The sequence below is a fragment of the Pelobates fuscus genome, chromosome 1 (assembly GCF_036172605.1).
Source record: "Pelobates fuscus isolate aPelFus1 chromosome 1, aPelFus1.pri, whole genome shotgun sequence".
Taxonomy (NCBI): Eukaryota; Metazoa; Chordata; class Amphibia; order Anura; family Pelobatidae; genus Pelobates; species Pelobates fuscus.
In genome coordinates, this window is record NC_086317.1 from 285,493,290 (window position 1) to 285,516,609 (window position 23,320).

Genomic DNA, 23,320 nt, shown 5'->3' on the forward strand with positions numbered 1-23,320 from the left:
CCAAATAACTTAAGGCATGAACCAATTATTAATCCTAGTAACTGGAGAACTTAGCTTAGTTTCCGTGGATGTTGAGAATGGAAGTCCTTTCCAGAATTTTGATGATTATGGTTCTCTGAAGTATATTGAGGATTAGAGGAAATCGTAGTTAAGTCTGGGAGAGGAGAAGTCAGCTTAGTCAAGATCAGGTAAGAGAGGTTCGGTATACGGATGATCGTAAAAAAGAGCTCTGTCGGCAATTGGCAACAATTAGGTAACAAATTGATTGAGCAATGTGATAGCGGCCGTGGCTTCCTTTTACCATGGAAGCACGTGACGTCAGACGCATGGGCGGAGTTGTATTGGAGAGAACCCGGAAGTCATACAGGTAAACGCCGATCAGACAGAAAATAATAGGGGGTCAGAACTTGTACAATTGCCTCTGTCCTTAAGGGCCCTCTACATACACAGGAACTAAACGTAGAAGGATCAGCGCTCTAGAATATATGAAAATGAGGCAGCATACCTAAAATGGTAGGGCTCCCTCTTAGCCCCATATGTAAGTAAACAAACTAAACAAAAATCGGAGATAAGGTTGCGCCAAAAGGTTTTTGTTTAGTTCTCTACACACACAGGACACATTTTTGTTTAGCAATGAATTAGTATACTTATAACATAGCAAGATTATTATTTAATTATATATTATAAAATCACAATGCAAATTGTTGCATATGAATATGAGATTTTAATCATAATATATTTATATAAAATAAAATGTTGGTAATACACCTATGCATGCTCATAAATGGGAAAATTACTATATGTGCATATTATTCAGTGTGGGCTTTTTTCCGTTTGGGCATTTTTCTGTGTGGGCAATTTTCAATGTGGGCATTTATGACAGTGGGGTTTTTTTTGTGTGTGCAATTTTCATGTGAGCTTTTTTCATAGAACTGGTGGGCCAATGAGGGAGATCATTTGATCTTTCCCACTGATCCATTAAGGGACAGAGAGCTTTATCTGGGCCTGTGCTGCCCGGCAGAGGCATAAATTATTGACCGGTGGAACTAATTTACTACACAATACAGCTGAAAGATCAAAAGTAGAGTTGAGCGGACACCTGGATGTTCGGGTCCGGCGGATTCGGCCGAACTTTGAAAAAAAGTCCAGGTTCGGGCTCGAACTTGACCCCGAACTTGACACCGAACCTGAACCCCATTGAAGTCAATGGGGACGCAAACTTTTTGCCCACAAAAATGGCTCTAAAAAACTCCTGGAAAGGGATAGAGAGCAGCTAAATGAAGTAAAATGGGGGTAAGAGTAGGACAAGTGCCCTGCAAACAAATGTGGATAGGGAAATCACTTAAAATAACATAAAAATTTAAAATACAGCTGAGCCATAAAATAGCACTAGATGGAATCTTTGAATTTAGCTTTGGAAGAACATAAATCAAAATCTAAAGCATGGCTGTCAGGAGGATCACCAGAATTATCCATTTGAGAGAGGGTTGGAGTGCAGGGTATTCTCTTTCATTGTTCAAACTGAGCTCAACTCCTGATGCATGGAGAAAAGGCCTTCACAAGCCTCTGCTAATGTGTACCTAGTTTAAACTAAGTGACCCATAGGTTGAGGAGGCGGTGACCGTGGCGGTGGAGGAGGATGAGGTAGCCAGCACTGTATTTTATGTTTTTTTTTTTTTTAATTGTGGTAGCCCCCAAAATATTGGGACATACAAATAAAGAAACATTTGCGGCCTGTGGTGCATTTCTTGCAGTCCTGATGCATGGAGAAAAGGCCTTCACACAAGCCTCTGCTAATGTGTACCTAGTTTATACTAAGTGACCCATAGGTTGAGGAGGCAGTGACGGAGGAGGAGGAGGAGGCAGTGACGGAGGAGGAGGAGGAGGCAGTGACGGAGGAGGAGGAGGAGGCAGTGACGGAGGAGGAGGAGGAGGAGGAGGAGGAGGAGGAGGAGGAGGAGGAGGAGGAGGAGGAGGAGGAGGAGGAGGAGGAGGAGGAGGAGGAGGAGGAGGAGGAGGAGGAGGAGGAGGAGGAGGAGGAGGAGGAGGAGGAGGAGGAGGAGGAGGAGGAGGAGGAGGAGGAGGAGGAGGAGGAGGAGGAGGAGGAGGAGGAGGAGGAGGAGGAGGAGGAGGAGGAGGAGGAGGAGGAGGAGGAGGAGGAGGAGGAGGAGGAGGAGGAGGAGGAGGAGGAGGAGGAGGAGGAGGAGGAAGCCAACACTGTTTATATATATATATATATATATATATATATATATATATATATATATGACATCCGCATCCAAAAGCGTGCACAGCCACTACAGTGAATGTCACATCCTGACAGTGTCTGGGCCCTAGTCACCGGACTGCCCCCCAGGGACTTTTAGCCACGAGGCAAACAAGGCATTTGCCTTGGGCAGCATTTTCCAGCGGGCGGCAAAACAAGCCGCCCCCAAATGCCCAGGGCAAATGCCTTGTTAGCCTTGCGGCTAACTGACAAGCTGGCCCGGGTGTGCGGGCTGCTGGGGGCTGGCGGCAGGTGGCTGGCGAGGGAGCACTTCCTCTGAGCTGTCTGCTCAGCTCCCTCGCGCGCCGCAGAGTGAGGCTGGGAGCTGGAATATGACGTCATCTTCCGGCTCCCAGCCTCACTCTGCGGCGCACGAGGGAGCTGAGCAGACAGCTCAGAGGAAGTGCTCCCTGGCCAGCCGCCCGCCCGCCAGCGCACAGCAGCCCAGCAGAAAGCCTGCCAGTGCCGCCCTCACTGTGTCTGTTAGTGTGTGCCTGTTAGTGTGTGTGTGTCTGACTGTGTGTGTGTGTGTGTCTCTGACTGTGTGTGTTTGCTTGTTAGTGTGTGTGTGTCTGTTAGTGTGAGTGTGTTTGCCTGTGAGTGTGTGTCTGTTAGTGTGTTTCTGTTAGCTAGTGTATGCGTATCTGTCAGTGAATGTGTGTGTATTTAGAAGGAAGTGGGGGTGGCGCCTGTGTTTTGTCCTGCCTGTGGCAGCACAAAAACAGGATACACCACTGTGCCCACCTCTCTGTGAAACTATGAATGGATCGTTAAATCTGGTACGAACCCGAACTTTGCAGTTCGGGTTCGCTCAGGTCTATCATGGATCCTTTGATCGCTACATGTATTACTTGGATAACTGGTAATTCTCGAGCTAATACATGCCGACGAGCGCTAGGGGACAGCCGCTCCCCTTTTGCACCCTGCTCCCTCTTATGCTGTGCTGGTGCCTCTCCACAACACCTCTTCTTCCAAACTGCAGACGTCACTCACATGACCTTGATTCCATGTGGGGTCTAGGACCTCATCATCCTCCACATCATCTTCCACCCACTCCTCAACCCTGCCCTCATTGCCGGTATGCACACTGCAGAAAGCCACAGCCACTGCTATATTTTTGGATATCATTAATATGGAGTTTCTACTAAACACAGCCCCCTCCCTAATTTAATACCCTTAAATATGGCAAAAAGTTATCAAATTAGGGACTTATCTACTTCCTAAACCAAAAGGAAATGCAAATGGAAATTCCATACTGAAAATATCAGAGAAATTTAATCCGAAACAAATCAACTAATGGAAGAATTTGTTTTGGATGAGACCAATTCTCTTTTTTTGTCTAAATTAATTTGGACGAACCGAAAATGTCAACCCTGCACAAGTCTAAAAGTAACCGTAGTATAAGAAATCATGGGCAGTAACAGATCCCTATTTAGAAGAGTATATTTAGTTATTTGAAACATCCCTGTAAATGAAGATTGTAAAACAAAACAAGCATACCTGTACTTTGGTCGTCTGTTTCTTTACTAAAAAAAAAAAAAAGTATTAAAATTATTAAAGTGTGTGTGTGTATATATATATATATATATATATATATATATATATATATGATACAAAGTTAATATTGGTAATATTGTTTGGTAAAATATTTTAATAAAAAAAAGCTTTGGCCTATTTTCACCAACTATGTCTCATGTCATATCATGGGAATGTAAAGAGGGTATAACAAAAGGGGCACTACACAATTCTGCACTACTTGCACACGTGTGCATGGATGTTTTTTAATACATCAAGCAGCATTTTATGTAATTTTTTTTAAAATTTTTTACATTGTAATATACAATTCGTACCGTTTGTTCCAAAGACACCTAACCAGAACACCAAAACCAGCAACAGGTATCAGCAACAGGCACAGCAGCCACATAAGGTGGTTGACGGATGTTCCTAAATAGGAGGGAAATATAAAACTCAATTTACTAGAGCTGAATTAGTTTTTTGCATTGCATTAAATGTACACCAAAACAGGCATTTGCATAATTTTTCTGTGATGCCAAATAGTACAGGAATCCATCCACTTAGTGAGACCAGACATAGTAGATGTGCACAGCAAAATGCATTATGGTCAGGGCCGGCTCGTCCATAAGGCGGCACAAGCGGCTACCTTAGGGCGCCAGAACAGGGAGGCGAAAAAATCTGAATCCCCTGCCTCTGGCTGGGGACTCAGATTTTTAAATTCACCCGTTTCCCTGCAACCTGCAGCCAGTGGAGTCAGCCGGCCCTCCTGATGATGTCAGGACCACTGGGGAGTCTAGGAGAAGAGCATAGGAAATCACGCCCCCTACTCCTGACATCAGAAGAGGCCGGCCAACTTCACTGACTGCAGGCTCCAGATCCTGTCCCACCTCTCCCTGGGCTAAGGCAAGTCTCAGGGAGGGGGAAATACACTTTAGATTTGTTTTATCCCCCTCCTCAGCCCCTGTCGCTTTTCCTCAGATCCTGTCCCTTTTTCCCAGCCCCTGTCCATCTTCCCCAGCCCTGTCCCCTTTTCTCAGCCTCTGTCCCGCTTCTCAGCAATTTACCCCTTACTCAGCCCCTGTCCCTCTTCCTCAGCAATGTCCCCCTTCCTCAGCCCCTGTCCCCCTCCTCAGCAATGTCCATCTGTCCGGCCCCTCTTCCCCAGCCCCTGTCCCCCTCCTCAGCCCCTGTCCACTTCCCCAGCCTCTGTCCCCTTACTCAGCCCATGTTCCCCTTCTCATCACCTGTCCTGCTCCTCTGCCCCTGTCCCTTTTCCTCAGCACCTGTCCCCTTACTCAGCTCAATGCCCCCTCACCACTGCCCCCATACCCTCACTACAGCCCCTGTCCCCTAATTGCAACCCATATCACCCACACCACAGCCCCTTTTCAGTCCTAGCACAAACTTGTCCCATAGAACAGGTGGAAGCCAATTTGCGAATGGCCACTGTTATGGTTGTCCCAGGCTAGCTGGGGGTTGGACCGCTTGGATGTCCTTGTCCCCGATCCTGGAGAGCGGTAGAAAGAGCCAAGTCCACATCTAGCGATATTCCTGTAAGTGTAGAGAGGTAGTTCCTAGCAATCAGCATTTCCCTACAACACGAGTCGAGGCTGCGAGTTGAGGATAAGAAGTCTGATTTATTGAACAACAAGGCATTGCTTAAATACACATTTTAAGGCCAGAGGCACACCCCTCTGGACCTGATGGTACACAGGGTGACAAGTAACAACAACCATGGTGACAAAGTGCATGTTTTCAAACCCTCCCCTCTATCCTGGAGATAATTAGTCTCAACGGTTACAATAACTTACCGTAATTATCTCCAGGTACAGGCAATATTCTAGTTTTTACAAGTACATGAAAACTGCATAAAAATCAATAACTCATACATCATTTTCTTTAATTTGTGCATTCAACATATCCCCAGACAGCTTGGATCCAAGCGCATAAGATATCCGAAAAGGAATGGAGTGGAAATGCCATGGGGATAAAAATTGTCTCTAGGGCTGTTCGGCAAACTATCAGCACAGAGATCCTCTTCCATAGGGTCCTGTAGGGGGACAGTATAGGCTTCGTAGTGTATTATGCACGAATGGACGGGGCATCCCAGCAGGGTTCGTATAAAATAGTGTCTGAGAATAGTACCAGACAGTCGACTACCATGTCCCGCTGGGCGTTTCGGCTGCCAATTAGGCTGTGGTTAACCACAAAACCGGGTGGTTAATAACTCTTCAGGTGGGGCGGTCAGGTAGGGCACACTCCTCAGGTAGGGCGGTCGGTTATTCGGTATTGCAAAGGTGAACGAGGTTAATTGGTGACACACGCATGACCTGGGAAAGTTGTTCGTGAGTTTTAGCAGTTTAGCAATAAAGTAACAAAAGGTTGCAGACAGAGGGAACTTTGTAACAACCACCAAATATGCTTTAATATCTTCCCCTGATTGCACTTCCTCAGCCTCCCATACCCTCACTACAGCCCCTGTCCCCTAATTGCAACCCATATCACCAACACCACAGCCCCTTTCCCAAATTGTAGCCATCAACCTACTTCAGCCCTTATCCCCCCACTTCATTTCCTAACCCTCCAATTACAGCCTGTACCCTCCACTACAGCCCCTATCCCCCCACTACAGCCCATAGCCCCCTACTACATCCTCTAAATTTTCACTTACAGCCACTACAACCCACTGCTAGTGTCATTTCCGAGATTAGACTCTGGATCCGCCCTTGCTCTGTATGCCTGTATATGTTGGAATATAAGCCTGAGTATTATTATTTTATTATTTATATAGCGCCAGCAAATTCCGTAGTGCTGTACAATGATTGTACTAACAGACATGTTATTGTAGCCAGACAAAGGGATGCACAGGAATAGAGGGGTTGAGGGCCCTGCTCAATGAGGTACTACAAAGGGTATAAATAGAGGTAATAAAATAGGTTGCTAGAAAAGTTATCACTGAGAACTTAGGTTATTTTGACAGTTGCAGGAGAAAAGTAATTGTGGGGGGTAGGGGTGAAAACTCGCTAACAGTTTAAATAATATGCTTTCCTGAAGAAGTGTATTTTTAAAGATTTTTTTTTGAAGGAGTGGAGACTGGGTGAAAGTCTAACGGAGAAGGGAAGGGAGTTCCACAGAAAAGGTGTAGCCCTGGAGAGGTGTATGTATGTCTTTGTATGCCTGTGTCTGTATGACAGTATCTGAATGTCTGTGTGTGTGTGTGTCTGTATATGTCTGTGTTTAAATTACATTGTACCTGTATACCTGTATGTGTAGATTGTATGGCTGTGTGCCTGTATTTGTTTGATTGTGTGCCTGCATATCTCTGTGACTGAGTGCCTGTGTGGTTGTGTGTTGCTATATATCTAAGTCTATATCACATGGAAAAATGCACTAAAGAGGGTAAGAAAATAAAAAGTGGGGTTACAAGACACACAGGTGAAGATGCATTTTTTTTAAGGAGGGTGCAGCAAAATGCATCTTTGCCTGTTTAGCCAAAATTCCTTGCACCAGCCCTAATTAGGGTGTGCACAAAGAAAACTCACATCTACATCTTATTTAAAGGGACACTATAGTCACCTGAACAACTTCAGCTTAATTAGGTTGTTCAGGTGAGAACTATAGCTCCCTGCAGCCTCTCATGTAAACACTGTATTTTCTGAGAAAAAACAGTGTTAACATTAAAAGCTAGGAACACCTCTAGTTGCAGTCACTCAGACTGCCACCAGAGGGATTTCCGAGTTGATGGAGTGAGTGAGTGAGTGTGGGTGACTGAGTGTGGGTGAGTGATTGTGACTGTGGGTGGGTGACTGAGGTTGAGTGGGTGGTGGGTTAGGGACTGAGTGTGGGTGATTGTGAGTGATTGTGAGAAACTATAAAAAACTAATGGAAATTGGTGTAATAAATCATAAAATTAAGATGGGCAGCTACATACACCAACAAGCATCTTGGATGAGTGTAGGCTCATAGAAAAAAAAAAATGGTATGTGCGCTCCTAAATAAAATATAATGAATATATAATGATAAACACATACATTTATTAGTATAAAACATATGCAAATAAATTAATTAGAACCTAAATATAAACACATGACCACAATAATCTGTAGCTAATTAGTGGTGAGCTATAATAGTTAAGTAGTTAGAGCTATGCAAATATGGATACATAAATAAGCACATGTAGCCACCACTGATACAATGAATAACACTGTATCCAGAGGCTACAGTGCTTACATCACAAATACAGCAGCAGAAATAAGTATGGTAAATAAAATGAGATAAAAGAAATAACAAAAATAAAAAATGTGTGCAAAAAGTACCTTGCCTCGGTGTGGGCCCCCCACTGAGGTGTATGTAAAAGTAGCAGTAAAAAGTAAGTTCCTGGAGAGGATATATCCAGATAGACGAAGGGTGGATGGTGTCAGATTGACAAGCCGTCAAATCCAGACATAATCAGTAGGTGGGTGGTAATTGGTTACACCATGGTCGGGATCTTCAAAAAAGACTGTGGTGTATAGGAAGCAGACTCCCAGCAGAGACCGGTAACCACCCCTTAGATCCAGACTTAGACGACAGGAACCGTAGATACCGGGAACACCAACCACTGCAGCAGAAGTATGAACTGCAAACGGATATGTGCTCACAGGAAAACTGAAGCAGTAGCTCTAAAAAACTCACAAACGCTCTAGGCCAGGGGTTCTCAACCTTGTCCTCAAGGACCCCCTACCAGTCCAGGGTTTAGGGATTACCTGGGTGTGTCTAAAGTGTTTAGAATAAAAAAAAAAAACACCTTAGAGTCTAAGGTGTTTTTTTTCCCTTTTTCTAAACACCTTAGACACACCCAGGTAATCCCCAAATCCTGGACTGGTAGGGGGTCCTGAGAACTGGGTTGAGAACCCCTACTCTAGGCAGAGACAGATCAAAAGGTCAGCTGAAACAAAGTATCAACGCGTTTCATCACTCTCACGGTACTTTTTCATGAGTGAGTGATTGATTGTGAGTGTGAGATAGATAGAGATAAAAAGATAGATGGAAATAAGATAGATAGATAGAAATAGATAGATAGTGCGTGTGTATGTTTAACAATATTTATTTAAAATGTGTGTGTTTGTATACAAACACTATATAAAAAGATCTCTATGTTTGTGACCAAGTGGCTACTAAAAAAGACTGGACATACCCCATTTGCAATACCTTGGGTTGTCTACTTTTGCAAATGGTATGCCATCATGGAGTTAATTCTCATTCCTGGGCTACTATACAGCCTCAAAGGCAACGTAACCAATCTGGCGAATTTCAATGTGTAAAAACTGAAAAATTTAACATGCTATATTTAACCCTGTAACTTCCCAAAACACCATAAATCCTGTACATAGGGGGTACGGTTTTTCACGTGAGACATCGCTGAATACAAATATGTGTATTTTATTGCAGTAAAAGCAACCAGTAGCACTGCGGAAGTTACTGACCTATATCTCTTATAAATTGCGATCTAAAACTACTGGCAAAAATCTTGGCTACTAGACTACAGATACACATACCCACGCTAGTGCACCCGGACCAGGTGGGGTTTGTAATGGGGAGGGAGGCGCGCGATAACACCATGTGCACCCTCACAATGATGCACAGCGGAAAACGCACCCGGGGGGCCTTCTCCTGCTATCCACGGACGCGGAGAAGGCCTTCAATAGGGTCAACTGGAAGTACCTGTTTCAGACCCTGGCGCACGCCGGCCTGGGTCCTGGGATCCTGGAGTGGATAGGAGCCCTATACACACACAACCCTCAGCCCAAGTGGTGATCAATGGAACACTGTCAGCGGCATTCGACATACAAAACGGCACCCCTCAGGGATGCCCCCTGCCCCCATTGCTTTTTGTTCTAGCCCTTGAGCTACTGCTGGTGCCATCAGGAACAACCTAGACATCATAGGGGTGATGGCAGGGACGACACACCAAAAAATTGCGGCATATGCCGACGACCTACTATTCTATGTAACAAATCCAGAAATATCTCTACCCAACATTCTGAAAGCCTTCCACGATTTCGGTAGAATCTCCACCCTAGAAATAAACCTAAATCTAAATCATACATACTTATTAAAACATACCCTATTAACACAACCAAAAGAAAGGGGTGGCCTGGCAATGCCGGACTTCACCCTACACTACAGGGCCTGCCATTTCCTGCGGATAATGGAATGGACCAAAACAGGGGTACACAAACTATGGAAACAGGTGGAGGAAAGCGAGGCGGGAGTCCCGGTCGCGGTGTTGCCGTGGCTGCCGCCGGCGGCCACGAGAGGAGAGACGCAGGGTTCACCTTATACGAGGGCCACCCTGCGAGAGTGTAACCGCACAAAGGGGAGGCACGACCTTTCGTCACACCCATCACCCTTACTCCCTCTGACACACAACCCAGACTTCCCACCAGGTCTAGACCCGAAAGCGTTCAAAGCACTAGTTCAGGACCATTACCCAGACTCAGACACGTCCACACGACAACAGGCATCAAGACACTTGACGACTTAAGGGGAAGCTCAGAACACACCCTTTTGATGCGCCTAAAACATAAACAGACACAGAGCTACATTGCATCACTCCCGCAGGGGCCAATATTATCGCGAACAGCCACCCCCTTCGAGGAGGTCTGCCTGGATCTAGACCCACTAGCCCATGGAGTCTCCTTCATATATACTCTACTCCTGACACTGACGCCGACAAACAACCACGATTTCTGGGAAAATGGTAGGTGGCCATGGGTCGCACATTTGACAAGGCAGAATGGGAGAAAATATGCTACCTCACACACCGCTGCTCTAGCTTTAGTAAGACACAAGAAACAGCTTACAAATTGCTAACTCACTGGTAACACACCCCAGTGACACTAAATGCAAGCATCCCAGACCATTCCCCTCTATGCTGGAGATGTGAGGGAGAGAGGGGCACACTCTTACATATCTTGTGGGCATGCAGAAAGATTGCCCTATTCTGGAAGGGAATTCACACGATACTAACACAGTTCTCCGACGACCCACCTCCATTCAGTCCCGCTGAAATGCTCCTACACCATACTAAGCTTCCCCGAACTATATACAAGAAAACACTGGCAATACATATACTGAACATAGCCAAAACAATTATACCACAACACTGGAAACAACAGATCACTCCATCTTTGGGAAGCTGGTTCACACAGATGGAGGAACTGAGATCCCTTGAGGAACTCCACAACATCGCAACCGATACATATCAAACCTACCTTAACACATGGACACACTGGCTACTGGAGATGACAAAACCAGACTTTGCCGACAAACTTCAGACCCCACAATAAGACGGAACATGGACCCAGACACACCAAGGACCTCGGACGACGACAGATCCCCAACACCCCATTCCTGTTTCCCCTAAATATAATGATAAATAATATGCGTGGGTGCACATAATATAAAAAAGAGGTGAATTACGCCTGAATAGACATATAGCGCAAATTCAACTTTTTGTTTACATTTTGTTTTGATCACAACGTGTACATTTGGCTCAGTAAGGGGATAATTCCAGTCTCAGTCTCTGTGTTTCTTGATTGGGGACATTAAGTCACTATGAATTGCCAATAGGGGGTGCAAGGTCTGGCTGCCCAAAAATAATTTAATGTTAATTTAGCAGACAATCTACCTAGTATGCACTTTGTTTAACTGATATCTTCCTGTTTTGTAAAGGATTTGTGGAAACTGCCCTAATTTTCTTATACTCAACGAGCTGTGTTCACAGATATTCTTCATTAATCCAACAGCACATGTAATTTTTCCGTTAACTCAGATAATCTATCCTATGTCTAAGCTGTACGTTTATCGCATAAAATACATAAATTAACAAGTAGTGGATGGTTGAATTAAATTAACAGTATGAAAGAAATGTAAATGACAAATCGTGTGTCCTTTTAAAAGATTTAAAACGTCAATTCTAAAATTTCGGTGCAAAAATTATTAGGGATTGTAACAGAACCGCTGGCACCCCGACCGGGTGCCCTCCGCTGATGGATGCTCCTAGTGCTTTCCGAGGTCTCCAAGCACTCTGCCTGACACCATAACCACTGCAGACCCCACGAACCGCCGCAGCTTGGTTGGGGTCTCGCCGACTCCACCCACTCTGGACCCAAGACCAGGGTCCAGCTTCCAGTAGGTGGACCTCTCCGAATTCCAGAGAGCAGGAACAGGAACAAGCTCTTAGCAGAGCTCAGCGATTATACCCTGGGGAGTATAGTGATTATAGCAATCCCCAGAGTGTAGTTCTCCAATCCCCCAAACATGAGCCGAAACTTCATGAAGGTACAAGATGATCTGAGGTGCTAGCACACCCAGTCTGCTTTTATTTCCATCTTACACATATAAGACCGCCCACAGGGGAGGGGTAAAATAGCCAATAGCATAACGGTTGCAACCCCCAGGTTCCCTCCCCTCAGATAACCACTTAACATAATTATTACAGCCAGGAAAACAACAGTTTTTATACATGTGCTATAACTTTAAAACCGTACATCCAATCTTTATAAATGTAAAATTACATATTTGAACTCAGCACACTTCAAACATAAACACTTCCAAAAATCAGCCAAATCCCTCCAGTGGATCAAAAGTTAGCTGGAGGTCCCTTTATGACCGACCGCAAGCACAATTTCCTGCCCAAAACAGTTCCATAGATTTGGGCTGTGCGGTCGGTCAATTTCATGCCGAAAAACGACTAAGTCCCATTTCGAACGGGACAGTCTCTGGAGCTGAAAAACGAAGTGTAGGAGAAGGTAATGGTCAGCGGTGTTCGGTAAAATGTGTAGCCGATTTCAGTTCCACAGAATCTTTAGCATACACCACTGACCGCGTTCGACTGAACAAAGATGGCCGCCGCCACGTGCAATTAACCTGCAGTAACCTCACAGCCTGGGAGGTAAATTGCCTGCATACTTTAGCTTCTGGGTGGTCCGCCTGTGTGGTACTTGGTTCAGTAAGCCCTATTTACTGAACCAAGTGGGAGAAAGCCAGGAACAAGTTATTTTACAGGTCTGGGGACATAGTCTTAAAGGGTATTGTTACCCAAAGTCTCAATATGTCCCCAGACAGTTCTTAAAGGGCCAGCAGCAGTACAATAAAATACCATTCACTGTGCTTAAAGTGCCAGCAGTCGCACAATAAAATACAATATGCCCAAATGTTGCACCTGAAGGGCCAAATCTCCCAGGGACCATAGTCAACAGGTAAGAGGCTGGCAATCAGGCTCCTCCAACGGCCATGGGTAAAGGGCAGCTTGTCACCAATACATTCAGTGACGAAAGGCATTTCGTCACAGGGATCTTCTATACACTATAAACCCAGCAAAAAGGTAGTATATTGACTTTCATTCACTCTCTCTGAAAACTGTATATTGCAGAGGTATCAGGGGAACAGAGCCTCTAAGAAGGGTCCCACAGGAAAAATGGGGGGCCCTCATTATTGAATCTAAGGTAATGCTAAAAAGCTCAGTGCACAATAGTGGGCTAGTCTGGTAATATCTCCATAGGGGTACCACTTGGTCTGCTCTCTTAGACCAATCCCTATGTAAACCACAGCCCCTAACTGGAAAATATGGTAAGTCACAATAGGTAGAAATATAGGTACTAAAAACATTAGAAAAAAGGGACAATAAAAAGAGAATTACTAATGGACAAACCCCCCACCACCAACCAAAAAAGAGGGAAAGAAAACACAAACGCCAATTCCCCCAGAAAAATGAAAAGGGGTGTGTGTATGTGTCACAAAATAGAACTCTCAAATGCCCTTAGTGTACCTCAGCACCGTAGTATTACTATTAGTGCTTACCTAAACTACTGGCCCTAAAATGCTAAACTGATATACAGAAGTGCGAAAAAGAAAAAAAGTGCTACCCATGGGTAAAAATGGAGGGAAGCAAAAGCCCGACACATGTTTCAGCATATATGCACACTGTCATCGGGGGCAAGTAAATGGAGACCAGAGCCTTGCTCCTAATATAGCCACATTGGTAATTAGCCAATGTGAATGGCACAACCTTACACACAAGTGGCAACCAACAGGGATTTCGGCACTAAACATAAGTTCGGCACTCCGATCCAACCGGATCTCACCAGGTTATAAGGGGGGTTAATGGAGCCTCTCACTGGGATATAGGGGGTGAATAGAGCTTCTCACTGGGTTATTGGGAAAAACAGATCAAACCTTTCGTCAATTTATCGGGCGATCAAGCTTTTTGTTGTGTTATTGCGCAGATCAATTTTTTCGACGGTTTATTGTGGGTGATCAAGCTTTTCGCTGGTTTATCTGGGGGAGGGGAGTCCAAGCTTTTCGCCAGGTTATCGATAGTGGAGTGAAGCTTTTCGTTGGTTTATTGAGCGGGGGAGGAGAGAAACAAGCTTTTCCCAGGCTTATCAGGGTGGCGTCAATATTTTCAGGGTTTATCGGGGGCGAGTGTCCAAGTTTTTCCCGGTTCATCAGGGGGGGGATCAATATTTTTGTGGTTTATTTGGGCAGGAGTCCAAGATTTTTGCTGGGTTATCGGGGAGGATCAAGCGTTTCGCTGGATTATGTGTTGAGCAAATATGTGTCACAATAGGTGCATGTAGGTCCGCACACATTGATAATCCCAAATAATCCACAGAAAAATTATCTATACGAAAAGAGTGCACATTTATTGATAAAGTATGCATATCAAAGAGTCATGTTATCATGCTGTCACTGCATCCCTCATGGGTGCTAAAGGTAGTACAGGCATATCACACCAAAAGATTATCAGTGACACTAGACTTTGAACACTCTGCTTAATATTTTGAATATTTTTTGATAAACTTTCAAAATGATTTAAAATTGATGTATTTTTTTTATATACATCATTTTTTAAATTTGAAAAGCTTATTCAAAATATTAAGTCAAGACCAAAATAAGGGAAACGAACCTCACTGTAAGTGATTCCATTACTAAATTAGATTAATATTTTTTTGGGAATTCTTTATTTTTGACGTGCAAAGCATTGGTACAATAAGCGTGCGGTGCCACAATAGCGTGTCGTATTCATACATACATAGCAAAGCATAGGTATGGCATACATATTACATGCACAAATTTTATATTGGTATTTGGTATCTTGCTGTTCGGCGCGTATATGAGACTTAGTGTTTGTATCTAGTGAGAGGCATCGCTTGTTTCCCCTCTCAGGTCGGGGGTTGAGGTAGGGCTATGCCTGCAAGATGATTTTCCGAGCCGCTGTGGACTCCGCTTCGCAGTGTAGGCTCGCATCTAAGATCTAATATTTGGGTAGCGGGGTGGGCTGGGCTAAGGTGTCAGCGCTGTGGGTCTGTGGCTCGGGAGCAGGTTTTAGGTATTTGCACTGTGTATGTAGTTATTAGCTTAACCTGGCTTGTGCCTAGTTGGTAAGTGCGGGAGTTACGCTCCCCTCCGCTACCTTCTCTTGTATCCTCCTGTGGTCGTCTGGGGCCGATGGGGAGAAGAGGGTGGGGTAGGATTGCAAAGCTTGTCATATTGCGTGTGCTGAATAAATGAATTCTTAAATGATGCTAGGGAGTGCTTTCAAATATTGCCCCAATGATATGTATGCTGCAACATAATAGTACAGTTGGGAACCTCACTAGGGAAAATTGGGATATGTACTGAGAATGAGAATATACTGGGAATGCATATGTAGAGTAGGAGGTAAAATGTACTTTTATAAAGTTACAGTTTCATAATCTATAAGAGAAAATAGTGCTTTTTGGCGGTGAAGTGCACCTCTATAAAGAGGGCATGTAATCCCAGCACGCAAGCTTGCCAGAGTGACATTCTATTTGCCAGCAAGGCTCATCAGGTTTTCCCATGCACTGAGCACAAGTGAATCATCATCAATCATCTTAAATGCCCTGCATTTCATCCCAAGTGAAGCACCAGTGTGTTTAACCCCTTAAGGACCAAACTTCTGGAATAAAAGGGAATCATGACATGTCACACATGTCATGTCCTTAAGGGGTTAAACATGTAGTTATGCTCTACTACTGACACCGTGTGACAGAGCCGTTCTGAGTAGATGACTATGTGCAACTTGTGTGTCTCAACCAAACTGTGTGCCACGATGAGTCTGGTCCAATGTCCACATGACACCTTTTTTTTTTTTTTTTGTATTATTTTTTTTTAAGCAAGTAATATAATACTCTTCCATAATGTCCCCTGTACAATGCAGCACAAAAAAAAGATTGTTGAGCATTATCATATAGCAAAACTATACATAAACAAGTTTTCTTACCATCCTGGAAGTTGACGTCCATGATAATAATATGCATGCTGTGTGTAGTCTTAAAGCTACATATGTACTCTCCAATTTCCTCTGTAATATTGCTGTGTAGGTCACACTCAAAACATGGCTCACCGCTGGCATTTATGCAAAGTTTAAAATGTTCTTTAACGTTTGAAAAGGATGACGTAGCCATCACTGGCTCCAGAATATTGTTTTCTGTCAACCATGCGATGTATAGATTTGGGTTTATTGTTTCACATAAATTGCTACCAGCTTTGTTTGATTTCGTGCAGTTAATCACTAAAAAAAATAATTAAAAACGGATTTCCGATTATTTCTTGTAACATAATACATGCATTCAGATATATAAATACATGTCAAGATGAACTTAATGCATATGATAAAATATGGAATGAGTTAAAGCAGACAGCAATTTTTATATGAAATAGCTCATCAATAGTAAGCAATGCAAGACAATTTAAGAAGCTGAGGATGGATGATCAGCAATGACAAGATGTTGCTGCTACTGATGATGCCACAGAGATATGAGCATGAGAAAAGGCTAAACCACCTGCAAGACAGCGTCTACCAGCTAGCAAATCCTCACGCTCGGTTAAATGCCTTCTACATTTTAGAATGGTTTTGCTTCTTACCCAAGTTCCACTGGGTGCCCTTTCCCACCTCCACTACTTCCTATGGAGTGCCAGAAGGTCTCTTTGAAAGCTAAATCCAGTGGTACAGAGATGAGAAATTTCAGCTGATGCTCACAGCCAATGCAAACATTGCAGGTCTTAGTACAGGATAGCTAATGGAATCTCCTGCCAAGAGCTTCTGGCTCTCCATAGGATGTAGTGGACTTGGGGAGGGGCTTCTATATTCTATAGTGTTTTGGGTGCTTACAATGGAGAACACGCATATGGCTTTATAACCACTAAAGTGTGGGGTAGTGGTTCTGGTTCTGGTTCATGGGGTGTACATTTAACTACATTTTATATATAAAAAAAACTATACGTATACATACAATGTCCCAAGCATAATAGCTGCTAATTACAAGTCATTTTTAGTGGAGGTCTTTTTCTAACATTTCCATGATCATGTTAAAGTAGAAAAAAACAGTACCTCTGCAGCTATTCACAATTGTTCTCAGTCACCTTTTGTTGACTCCGGAACACAGAAGTTGTAACTCAACAACAGATGAAGCATTATCTAATGCCTTGCTCTGACTTGGAGCAAACCATACTCGGCATTATATGGTGTCAAACACCACAAAACAAGAACAATGAAAGGGAAAGCTGTTTGTACACCAAGTCTGACCTATCCAAAAGAGATGATGTAATATGGGGTTTAAATTATGACAGACTGGTATTTCCTCTATATGAATTATGAATATAAGGGAAAATATGAATTACAGTGCTACCTAAGCACCAGAATCACTTAATTTGTACAAAAATCCACAAATACTAAATTGCCTCCATAATCTCCATAGTAATAATAGCAAAAACTTATGTGAGAAAGGCTGAACTTGATGGACACAAGTCTTTTATCAGCCTATATAACAATGTAACAAGCACCATCTTACTATCAGATACTGTTAAAACCAATGGGGACATGGTGAGAACCAATTGCCTCCAAAATAACAAGAACCATATTAGTCTCTGGGTAGATTTCAAACTAAAATAAAGTAAAAAATATGTCCATATCATGAATCAAGACATACCCTTCACTTTTCTTGCTTGGCTTATAACCACATCTCTAGAAAACCACTCATGGCATCTATCTCCATCCCCTTTGTCCCCATTTCAACTTGCAGTGTTGTGCTTTCCATCTCTTGCCATAAAAATGGTTCAAAACTTTCCTCTTATCTGAAATATCTGAAAATATCTGCATCCATCTACTTTTAATTAAATAACTGCTGCACTCCTTGTTACAATATGAATTGTGAAGCATATATGTCATAAAAGTACAAATTGTATTATTTATTTTCTTTCCTGGTAAATGTGATGAAAGTCAGCCAATGTTACACGTTATGTGTGATATGTATATAGTCTAATCTTTTAATTTGCCTGTTCTGTTCTCTTACCTTAAAATAACTTTTCATGGCAAACACTTTTGTAACTGTGACTTTGACTAATAAAGATGAGTTGAGAAACTACACATATACTTAGCTTTACACTTACCCTTTTTTTGCCAGGTACCCTTCCAGGAAACATTAAGCTTTGAGTGGTGTATGAGGCACCAATAAGTATCACTTGCATTTGTAACCCCTATAATGCACTCAGAGGCTTTGGTTTCATTGACAACAATATCTCCATTGTGCCACTTTATACTGATTGCATTGTCTGGATACCAATCTTCCAAATGACAGTTTAGTTGGACTTCTTTATTTTTTGACTCATAGTTAATTGATTGGTTTTCAAACGCTAAAAACAATAATAAAAAAAAAGTATATATATATATATAAATGATATGTATTAATGTATTCACAGCTTTTTATCTTTAGTATCGTACTTTAGATCATTTGTGAAGAAAAAACAACAGCACAGAAACTGGATAAATCACTTCCTAGAGTCACGTAATGTTATCCCTAAAACCATGCATATACAAAATATATAAAGGGACGTGGACTACATGAATAATTGGTGGCAAAGTGAGCAAGGGCTTTGGTGCTATAATAATGTGAACTTTATTTAAGGGTCCTACCCACATACATTCCCTTAGATTTAACAAATACACCCCTGCATTCATGCACACTGACCGTCCAGATACTTATCTCCCTAAATTCTCCCTATGCACACATATGCCCCTGTATTTATGCACATTGATTCTCTCCACACATCGACGGACTCTACATCCACCATCCACCTCTGCATTCAAGCACAGAGATCCATTTTTAACACAAACCTTTACATTCAAACACACCGACTCTCTGCACAATGCTTATCCACAACATTAAAACAACCTTCCTAATATTGTGTAGATCCCCATCACGCTGCTAAAACAGCTCTGATGCATCGAGGCATGGACTCAATGCTCAACATCGCTGAGTGGGTATTTGGCACCAAGACATTGGTAGCAGATTCTTTAAATCCTGCAAGTTGCGAGGTGGGGCCTCCATGAATCGGTTCATAAATTTCAGCACATCCCACACAGGGCCGGCGCCACCTGTAAGGCGACCTAGGCAGCCGCCTAGGGCGCAACTTACCAGGGGGCGCCGGATCCCTGCACCCGGTGTCGCTCCTCATGCTGCGCCGCCTGAGCGCTCTTGCAAGCCTCAGGCGGCGCAGCACTGCAGCATGGAGGGCGGCCGGGTTTGAGTGACCGGCAGGAGGGAAGCGCACAGCGCTCCCTCCTGCCGGTCTCTCCATGTAGCGTGGCCGGGCGGCACGGAACGCGGAACAGGAACCTTTGTTTCCTGTACCCGGCCGCCGGCGGAATGACAGGAAGTGCTCACTCAGTGAGCGCTTCCCTTCAGTCCGCCGGCGGCCGGGTACAGGAAACAAAGGTTCCTGTCCCGCGTTCCGCGCCGCCCGGCCACGCTACAAAGGCAGGAGGGGAGGGTAAGGACCACTAGGGGTGGGAGGGAAGGGGGGGGGACCACTAGGGGTGGGAGGGAAGGGGGGGAAGGACCACTAGGGGTGGGAGGGGGGAAAAGGACCACTAGGGGTGGGAGGGAGGGGGGAAAAGGACCACTAGGGGTGGGAGGGAGGGGGGAAAAGGACCACTAGGGGTGGGAGGGAGGGGTGAAAAGGACCACTAGGGCTGGGAGGGAGGGAGGGGGGGGAAAGGACCACTAGGGGTGGGAGGGAGGGGGAAAAAGGACCACTAGGGGTGGGGGTGGGGGATAAGGACCACTAGGGGTGGGAGGGAGGGGGGGAAAAGGACCACTAGGGGTGGGAGGGAGGGATGAAAAGGACCACTAGGGGAGGGGGGGGGGGAAAGGACCACTAGGGGTGGGGGGGAGGGGGGGAAAAGGACCACTAGGGGTGGGGGGAGGGGGGAAAAAGGACCACTAGGGGTGGGAGGGAGGGGGGGGAAAGGACCACTAGGGGTGGGGGGGAGGGGGGGGGAAAAGGACCACTAGGGGTGGGGGGGAGGGGGGGGGAAAGGACCACTAGGGGTGGGGGGAGGGGGAAAAAGGACCACTAGGGGTGGGAGGGAGGGGGGGAAAAGGACCACTAGGGGTGGGAGGGAGGGGGGGAAAAGGACCACTAGGGGTGGGAGGGAGGGGTGAAAAGGACCACTAGGGGTGGGAGGGAGGGGGATAAGGACCACTAGGGGGGAGAGAGGGGGTATAAGGACCACTAGGGGGGAGAGAGGGGGTATAAGGACCACTAGGGGAGGAGGGGAGATAAGGACCACTAGGGGAGGAGGGGGGATAAGGACCACTAAAGGGGGGCGGGGTAAGGACCACTAGGGGAGGGGGGAGGAAGGTAAGGACCACTAGGGGAGGGGGGAGGAAGGTAAGGACCACTAGGGGAGGGGGAGGGGGGAGGAAGGTAAGGACCACTAGGGGAGGGGAAGGTAAGGACCACTAGGGGAGGGGGGGAGGAAGGACCACTAGGGGATGGGGGAGGAAGGACCATTAGGGGAGGGGGGAGTAAGGACCACTAGGGGAGGGGAAGGTAAGGACCACTAGAGGAGGGGAGGGGAGGGGGGGGTAAGGACTACTAGGGGAGGGGAGGGGGGGTAAGGACCACAAGGGGAGCGGAGGGGGGAGTAAGGACCACTAGGGGAGGGGGTGAAGGAACACAGGGGGAACGGGGGTGGGGAGGTAAGGACCACTGAGGGAGGAGGAGGGGAGGTCCACTAGGGGTTTGGGAGAGGGAGGACCACTAAGGGGTTTGGGAGAGGGAGGACCACTAAGGGGGGGAGCTGGGAGTGAGAAGACCACCAAGGGAGAACTGCAGAGAGACAGGGGGCCAAGGGAGAGCACTAAGGGACAGAAGGGGAGAACATGGAGGGACAGAAGGGAAGGGGAAATCAATAATTGACCGGAGGGGAGAGCACTATGAATTTTAAAAATAAATAAATAAAGCGCTGCTCCCCTCTCAGTCCTTATCCTACCCCACAAACCCTCTCTTTTACACTACACACATACACAATGCATCCCCCCTACATACACACACACACACACAGAAACATACAATGCATTCCTACTCACACACAGACACACCCGAAACACACAATGCATCCCTTACGTTCACACAAACACTCATTCTCTTAGACACAGCAACTACATTACATACACAGAAACAAACTTTGCACCCCTTACACACACACACACAGAAACATACAATGCATTCCCTATACGCAAACACACACTGCATCCCCTATAAACACACTACATCCCTTACACAAATTGCACGCATAAAACATCCCCAACTCATGGATGGGCCATGTAGGTGGATTTATGGGTGGGCATTGTAGGCATACTCACGGTCAAGCTCTGGGGGCCCAGACCTTGAGCTGTGTAAGGGGCCCTAAAAAATGGAGCTGCTTCCTGTTCGTTAATTGTTGTGAGCACTGTTAAAAACGGTCTCCAGAGAGCCTCTTCTACACCAGACCTGTGGAGCCAGACTGAGCCCATCATCAGCCTCTTGTCCTCATCTGGTGGTAAGTAGGCAATCCAATATATTATTAGTGGCACTAATTTCTAATTGACCTCACATTAAATGGATACTATAGTCACCAGAAGCACTACAGCATAATGTAGTGGTTCTGGTGTCTATAACCTGTGCCTGTAGGCTTTTTAATGTAAACACACTGTCTTTTCAGATAAAAGACACTTTGTGAAGACTGGCGTTGGCCCATATGGCATAGCATATGGGCGGGGCATTGTGATGTCACATGGGGGGTGAGGGGGGGGGGGCGGCAACATTTTTTTTGCCTAGGGCGGCCAAAATCCTTGCACCGGCCCTGATCCCACAGATGCACAACCTGATTGAGATCTGGGGGAATTGGAGGTCAAGGCAACACCTTGAACTCTTTGTTATGTTTCTCAAAGCATTCCTGAACAATTTTTGCAGAGTGTTAGGGTGGATTATGCTGCTGAAAGAGGCCATCAGGGAACACATTGCCTTGAAATGGTGCACATGGTTTGTGTACATTGTAATGCATCCTGCTGCCATCTCTTCCCCAGGTAAACAATGCACATGCATCCAAATGCCCACCTGATCTAAAAAATACCTGGCAACCTTCTTCCATTGCTCAAGGGTCCAGTTCTGATGATCACATCCCGATTAATGTAGCTTACAGCATGGGATAGGGGTCATCAAGGTCACTATGCAGCAAACTATGATGCACTGTGTGTTCTTACTCCTTTCTTCATGGCCAGCATTACGTTTTTCAGCAATTTCAACTATAGTAACTCTTCTGTGTGATCAAACCAGGCGGCTAGCCTTCACTTCTCATGTACAGCCATGAGCCTTGGGGGCGCCCATGATCCGGACCATATTTCACTGGTGGTCCTTCCTTGCACCACTGTTGGTAAGTACTAACATTCCGTGAACACTTCACAAAACTTGCAATTTTGGAGATTCTCTGACAAAGTCGTCTAAACATCACTATTTGACACATGTCAAAGCCACGCAAATCTTTTCATTTGCCCATTTTACTACTTCCAACACATGAAATTGAAGAACTGACTGTTCACTTGCTGCCTAATATACCCCACCTGCTCTGGCATTCTCACACACACACACACACACACGCTGACACTGCATACAAGTAGGCCCCTGCATACACTTAAACACAGTAGCAAACATAATTGAATAAAAAATAGTTGAAATGCTGATCACATGCATTTTAGGCAGCAATTAACTTTTCATGTCTGGCTGTGACTCAAGATGTGACATTTTGAGCCCTGTTACGATTATAAATAGCATTTCAAATCCCTTGGCTGAGCAGTTTGACAAACCTGGGGCTCACCCCAGCACACAAAGTTACACCCATCTACAGCTGCTCAGATAATGAATGAGGCTCATCATCAAAGTCATACATCTCACAGCAATGATTGGCTGAGCAGTGGGCCTATCTCCAGCTTTCCCAGCCTATTATTGTGTACCAAGGTTGAACGAGATGTTTACTTGGGCATATACTAAGGACACAAGGGATCTTATGGGGAGTAAGTGAGATGTGCTTCCTTTTGTATCTCTATTTCAATCATGACTTACATTAATAACTGTACATTTACGTTTTCTGAAAAACATAATATACATTCCTTACTTGCAAATTTTAAATTAACATAAGCTTTTTTT

The 23,320-nt window shown here is 45.0% G+C and overlaps 1 protein-coding gene across 1 annotated transcript; it reads right to left on the bottom strand.

The window, feature by feature from the left end:
* Window positions 1–55: 55 nt before the first annotated feature.
* Window positions 56–22,918, bottom strand: LOC134568780 (uncharacterized). The gene is made up of 5 exons (XM_063427480.1): window positions 22,885–22,918; window positions 18,242–18,484; window positions 16,074–16,364; window positions 4,140–4,210; window positions 56–115 (listed from the first exon to the last, which is right to left on the bottom strand). Exons 1-5 carry the CDS (start codon window positions 22,916–22,918, stop codon window positions 56–58), a joined length of 699 nt encoding a protein of 232 aa, XP_063283550.1.
* Window positions 22,919–23,320: the final 402 nt, after the last annotated feature.

What these genes read in the sequence shown, in the direction of transcription:
- LOC134568780 (XM_063427480.1), bottom strand. Translation starts at nt 22,918, where the DNA reads ATGTCACATCTTGAGTCACAGCCAGACATGAAAA. An exon ending in GTCACAGCCAGACATGAAAA is followed by an intron (nt 18,485 to 22,884) that starts GTTAATTGCTGC and finishes TATTGTTTTTAG; the next exon opens with CGTTTGAAAACCAATCAATT. An exon ending in GGACGTCAACTTCCAGGATG is followed by an intron (nt 4,211 to 16,073) that starts GTAAGAAAACTT and finishes CCTCCTATTTAG; the next exon opens with GAACATCCGTCAACCACCTT.